The 6823-nt window shown below is 35.6% G+C and overlaps 1 protein-coding gene across 9 annotated transcripts in view; it reads right to left on the reverse strand.

Annotated features, from left to right (window-relative positions):
* The window catches only part of NBEAL1 (neurobeachin like 1), a 223551-nt gene that overhangs the window by 66099 nt on the left and 150629 nt on the right, over positions 1–6823 (reverse strand). For 6 of the 9 annotated variants that reach the window (XM_023510402.1, XM_023510404.1, XM_023510399.1 and 3 more), the window contains 3 exons: positions 3106–3254; positions 1995–2143; positions 1108–1209 (listed from right to left, as the gene is read on the reverse strand). In XM_023510402.1, coding sequence (XP_023366170.1) covers positions 1108–1209; positions 1995–2143; positions 3106–3254 — 400 coding nt within the window. The remainder of the gene's footprint in view (positions 1–1107; positions 1210–1994; positions 2144–3105; positions 3255–6823) is intronic. The other 3 variants (XM_012802289.2, XM_023510403.1, XM_023510401.1) reach the window with 1 other exon arrangement.

Raw genomic sequence — 6823 nt, forward strand, 5'->3', positions numbered from 1 at the left:
CTGGCTATTTTTTTTTTTTTTTTTGGTTGCAGCCATCATTATTGTTTGGCGGGCCCAGGCTGGATTTGAACCTGCCACCTTAGGCGCCGAGCCAATAATATCTTAATATTCTAGAACTACCCAGAAAATTTTAATGAAACATTATATTAATCATTCTCAGAGAACTACTTTAATGAAGCCATGATAGGTGGGATTTTGCTATGTTACTTACAAGTTTTCTAAAGAGATAATCATTATCTTGTATTAATTACCGCATTATATCTAGCCTTCTAATTCTTTTAGGCAGTGCTTGAGACTTCTACTGACAAATTAACATTTATCTCAAATTTACTGTGTGCCTTAAGCAAAGAATATATTTATGGGAAATGGTGAGAAGTGAAATCTATATCTATAGATTTTACAGAAAGCCCAATTACTCTTGAGCATCAGGTTGAGGAACTTAATGAATAAAGTTTATTGCATAAGCAACAGGAAATATATTAAGTAAAACTTATTTTACTGGCAAAGCGTTGCTGATGACTCTTGAGTCAGAGCAATACTTAAGAAAGATTAATGTCTATGCAGAAGAAAGGAGAGAGCCAGGAGGCAAACTGTCTGATTAAGAGATTACTAACAGTCCTGGAAAAGCAAAAAACAATGGTCTTCCCTTTAGGTCCTGACAGTACTTATTCAAGGGATATTGGGATATAAATGAGAATGCGATTCACAAAAATATTAATTAGCTTTGCCTTATAGGATTGGCAATTAGTTTTCGTCTTTTTTCCATGGAACTTTCTGTATTTCCTGGGTTTTTTTGTTTGTTTGTTTTGTTTTGTTTTTTACCTCATGCATGGATTGTTTTTGTTAGTAAGAAAAAAAGGCCCATTTTAAAATTTTTTTAAAGAGAAAATTATTTAAGGATATACCTATGAACTGAATGTTATAGGGGGACACTGTCTGTATGAAGGAACAAAGGAATAGTCAAAGATAATTCTAAAGATCAGTCTGAATGGAAGGAGTCATTGTAATAATCAAAAAAAAAATAATCAGAAGAAGTAAGTTTTACTTTTAAGCAAAAGTCTGAGAAATAAAATGAACACCAAAATAGTGACTGTTAAAATTTCTTACCTGTGTCAATCCTGATGCCTTGAATAACTCCTGTGGTGATCTACTTCCATAACTGTTCGGAGAATGAAGGGACAACAGTCTGCTATATACTTTGTTTCTAACCTAGAAAAACAGCATTTTATAGTCTACAAATTAAGACAAACTTAGATTCACCATTTTATAGTCTACAAATTAATTAAGACAAATTCAGATTACAGACTTTCTAACAGCTTTATTGAGATATAATTCACTCTTTTAAAACACAAAATTCAGTAGTTTTTCAGCGTATTCACAAAGTTGTACAACTATAACCATTATCTAACTTAAAAATTTTATCACCCTAAAAAGAAACCCTATACTCCTTAGCAGTTACTTCCCAATTCTGCTACCTTCCTATCTCTCAATCAGAAATCTAAATTCCATCTGCATGGATTTGCCCATACCGGACATTTCATATAAACAGTGAATTATGGTTTTAACTTTTCTACTATTCTTAGTGAAGTCAAGACAGTATCTTTTGTAAAAATCAAAGCATATAATGAAAAGATCACTAAACTTCTTCCTAGAAGAAACAGATGCCCCATTATTATTGAACTTGAACCCAATGTAATTTAATAAATCCAGTTGTATCTTCGGATACAAAGAGGTACCTCCTGGTTGACATGCAATATTCTACTGCCTCCTTATCCAACTATAAAAAAACTTAACACCATGACTATCCCAACACTCAAACATAAATAAACCCAAACAATATTTCATATACCGAATGGCCCACAAGGTATATATTTACTCCTCTAATCTCTGTCTTGACAAAAGGGTACAGTCCAAAGTTCCATTTGAGCTCAAGAACTAAAAAATTATTTCAAGCTAATACTTGGGGATTTCCTGAAAAATTCCACATTACATACCTCTTTTTTAAAATTGAGAAAGTAGTTGGATTGGTCAACATGAAAAATCTCGAGGGCTGATCTCCTTAAGTTGTACCGCCGTAGGTGAATCTCGCGAACGTGAGAATGAGGCCACTTGAAATCAAAACCTACTCCTGAAAACAAGAAACCTTGCGATTGAGGTACCATATAAGTTATTCATACTATGCAGAAAATATCTCCTAGTTCCTCACAAAAATAGCACTTAGGAAAAGAATTCAATTTCTATATTATATAAAGCATTTGTTAAATTTATTGGGTTTTAAATGGTTTCTTTTAAAACTATTTTAAGATTCTATCCTGATTCCACTGCCTTTCAGGAAGACAATAATTCTGAATATTCTATCTTAGAAACTCTTTTCTTTTTCTCTTTATGTTGGCATCTTAGACTTAATCATCCTTTTATAATCACATAAAGAATAAGGTGAGAAACCTATAGGAATGGATACATATACAAAGATATGATAAAATTAAGATTACAGGCTGGGCGAGGTGGCTTACACTTGTAATCTGAGTGCTCTGGGATGTCAAGGTGGGTGAATTGCCTGAGTTCACAGATTCGACACCAGCCTGAGCCAGAGGGATACCCTGTCTCCAAAAAAAGAAAGAAAGAAAGGAAAGAAAGGAAAGAAAGAAAGAAAGAAAAAAAAAAAAAGAAAAGAAAAGAAAAGAAAACCAGGCATTGTGGCTGGCACCTGTAGTCCCAGCTACTTGGGAGTGTGAGGGAAGAGAATCGCTTGAACCTAAGAGTTTGAGATTGCTATGAGCTATGATGCTAGGGAACTCCACCCAGGGTAGGATAAAGTAAGACTCTATCCTCCCCGCACCCCAAAAATTATATTTTATAACCTAAGTTATACCAAACCCCACTAGCCAATCTTTTAAAATACATTCATGATACTAATAATAAAGGCATTCCCTTCAATACATTGTCAAAAAATAAATTTAACCCAGCATTGACTCCATTTTTCCTTTCACATGATAGATTATAATTTCAGAGTCACCCTTTACTGACTTTTTCTTCTCATTCATGATCAATAAACTGGATACTTAATTATTTAACAATAAAAATTATTCTCTCAGAACTTCTCACCATCTTCTTTTTCAATGCTGCCGTCATAGAAGTAAATGTGTTGAGTAGTGATTTCTAATCTGCCAGGAATTACATCAATTATTGTAATAAGTTCACAGTCTTCCATCAATACCAATTTTTCTTTTTGATCTTGTTCTTCCTTTTCATCACTGTAAAAAACAAAAAAAAAACACTGAATAATTCATCTTTCTTTCTTTTTTTTTTAGAGACAGAGTCTCACTTTATCACCCTTGGTAGAGTGTCATGGCATCATACAGCTCACAGCAACCTCTAACTCCTGGGCTTAGGCGATTCTCTTGCCTCAGCCTCTCCAGTAGCTGGGACTACAGGCACCTGCTACAACGCCCGGCTACCTTTTTGTTGCAGTTTGGCTGGTGCTGGGTTTGAACCTACCACCCTCGGTATATGGGGTTGGTGCCCTACTCACTGAGCCACAGGCACGGCCCTAATTTATCTTTCTTAAATGGAAAATAATACTACATCCAAATATAACTCTCATAAGATTAATGTCCAAAAAGATTATTTGAATTACTTACAAAAAAATTCTACTGCATACTAAATTGCTTATTTTTGTCCCAATATTTTTTAATTCAATGATTTGAGTTTCATAAAAAAGGTCTTACATTTTAATTTTAAATGACATCTAAAAAATATAGTGAATCTGTAATGCAGCTAACAGAGGACAGTTAAAAAATGCAGCAATAGGTCGGCACCTGTAGCTCAGTGGTTAGGGCACTGGCCACATACACCAGGGCTGGTGGGTTCAAACCTGGCCCTGGCCAGCTAAACAACAATGACAACTGCAACAAAAAAATAGCTGGGTTTTGTGGTGGGCACCTATAGTCCCAGCTACTTGGGAGGTTGAAGTAAGAAAATTACTTAAGCCCAAGACTTTGAGGTTGCTGTGAGCTGTGATACCACAGCACTCTACTGAGGGCAACACAGTGAGACTCTGTTTCAAAAGGAAAAAAATGCTGAAAAAGAAAATTGTCAACCAAAAATTCTATATCCAGCAAAACTATCCCTCACAAATGAAGGCAATGGTGTTGGGACAAGTGGATAATCACATGCAAAAGAATAAATGTGGACCCTTACATCATGCTTCATAGAAAAAGAAACTCAAAATGTATTAAATATCTAAATGTAAGCATTAAAAGAAAAAACTCTTAGAAGAAAACAAAAAAGCAAATCTGAATGATTTAGGAGTAGGAAATGGATTCTTACTTCTGACACCAAAAGCCTAAGAGAACAAACAAAAAATAGATATATTAAATGTAATCAAAATTAAAAACTTCCACACCTCAAAGAATACTGTCAAAGAACACGAACGACAACCCCACGAATGGGAGATAATATTTACAGATCATATATCTGATAAGGGACTTGTATCTAGAACATATAAAGAACCCTTATAACTCAATGCAAAAAGGCAAATAATTCAATTTAAAAATGAGCAAAAGATCTGCATCTTTTAGATTATTTCTCCAAAGAAGACATACACATGGCTAATAACCACATGAAAGATGCTCAATATTAGTAGTCACCAGGAAAATGCAAATGAGATACTACTTAAAATCCTCTAGGATAGCCATAATAAATTTTTAAAAGCAGAAGGAAAATAACAAGAAGTGGGGTAGATGTAGAGGAATTAGAACCTCCATGCATTACACTGGAAACTTAAAATGATGTAGTCATTGTTAAAAACAGTTTGGTTGGCTCAGCTCAAGTGGCTAAGGTGCCAGCCACATACACCTAAGCTGGCGGGTTGGAATCCGGCCCAGGCCCGCCAAACAACAATGACAGCTGCAACCAAAATATAGCCGGGTGTTGTGGTGGGCGCCTGTGGTCCCAGCTACTTAAGAGGCTGAGGCAGGAGACTCGCTTGAGCCCAGGAGTTAGAGGTTGCTATGAGCTATGATGGCACAGCACTCTACCCAAGGGGATAGCTTGAGGCTCTGTCTCAAAAAAAATAAATAAATAAACAATTTGGTCATTTCTCAAATGGTTAAAAAGAATTATGATACAATCCAGCAGTTCAATTCCTATGTATATATCCATGAAAATGGATATTTATATTCACACAAAACTTGTACATTAATACTCATGGAAATACTATTCATAATTGCCAAAAAGTAAAAATAAACTAAATGCCTATTGACTGAAGAATAAAGAACAAACAGTGGTACATCCAGGAATGGAATATTATTTAGTCATAAGAAGGAATGGAAGTACTATGATATGCTACAATGTGAATAAATCTTCAAAACATTATTCCAAATGAAATATGCCAGACACAAAAGGATACATATTTTATAATTTATAAGAAATGTCCAAAATAGGCAAATCCATAAAGACAGAAAGTAGATGTGTGGTTGCCAGAGCATGCGGAAAGGAAAAACTGGCTTGGCGCCTATAGCTCAACCGGCTAAGGCGCCAGCCACGTACACCTAAGGTGGTGGGTTTGAATCCCCAGCCCGGACCCGCCAAACAACAATGATGGCTGCAACCAAAAAATAGCCGGGCGTTGTGGTGGGCGCCTGTAGTCCCAGCTACTTGGGAGGCGGAGGCAAGAGACTTGCTTGAGCCCAGGAGTTGGAGGTTGCTGTGAGCTGTAATGCTATGGCACTCTACCCAGGGGGACAGCTTGAGGCTCTGTCTCAAAAAAAAAGAAAGGAAAAACTACTAAAAGATACAGAATTTCCTTTTGGGGTCATAGAAAATGTTCTGGAATTAGATAGTGCTGATGGTTGCATAGTATAGTAAATATATTTAAAAACCACTGAATTGTATACTTTAAAATGGTAAATTCTGTTAAGTATATCATGACTTAAAAAAATAAAGGCCTCCTTGGATAACAAACTAAGGGAGTTTGTGACTATCAAACCTTCCTTCCAAGAAATACTACAAGTCCTTCAGGCTAAAAAGAAATCACATCAGATAGTAAATGAATATACACAATAAATAAAGTACACAAGTACAATAATTTTGTAGGCAAATATTTTTTTTAAGTATAAATAAATAGTTATTTTCCTCTTTTATTTCTTTATCTGATTAAAAGATAACTTTGTAAAAGTAATTTTAACAGTATTATTGGGCTTAATAGTGTATGATAATAGTAACATAACAGAAAGATGAAGAAATGACTACATTTTATATTTGTTTAGGGCAGTGATTTTTTTTTTTTTTTTTTTTGAGACAGTGTCTCATTATGTTACCCTCGGTAGAGTGCCATAGCATCACAGCTCACAGCAACCTCAAACTCTTGGGCCCAAGCGATTCTCTTGCCTCAACCTCCTAAGCAGCTGGGACCATAGGTGCCTACAACATGCCCAGTCATTTTTTTTTGTGGTAGTTGTCATTGCTGTTTGGCAGGGTTCGAACCTGCCAGCCCTAGTACATGTGGGTGGTACCCTAGCCTCTGAGGTACAGGCACCGAGCCTTAGGGCAGTGATTTTCAACTGATGTGCCATGGCACACTGGTATGCTGTGAGAAGATCTTAGATGTGCCATGGAAATTTTGAAAGAATAGTAAATTATTTTCAAAATAAGTTCAAAGTATAATAAGTATATACTTGTTTATATTCTTTTTTTTTTTTGATCAACATAATTTGAGTGTGCTATGGAAGTTTAACTATAGGTTCAAGTGTGCCATGAGATAAAAAAGGTTGAAAAGCAGTGGCTTTGGCTCGGCGCCTATAGCTCAACTGGCTAAGGTGCC

This window comes from Otolemur garnettii, unplaced genomic scaffold (genome assembly GCF_000181295.1).
Source record: "Otolemur garnettii isolate 467f Iridium unplaced genomic scaffold, OtoGar3 scaffold00013, whole genome shotgun sequence".
Taxonomy (NCBI): Eukaryota; Metazoa; Chordata; class Mammalia; order Primates; family Galagidae; genus Otolemur; species Otolemur garnettii.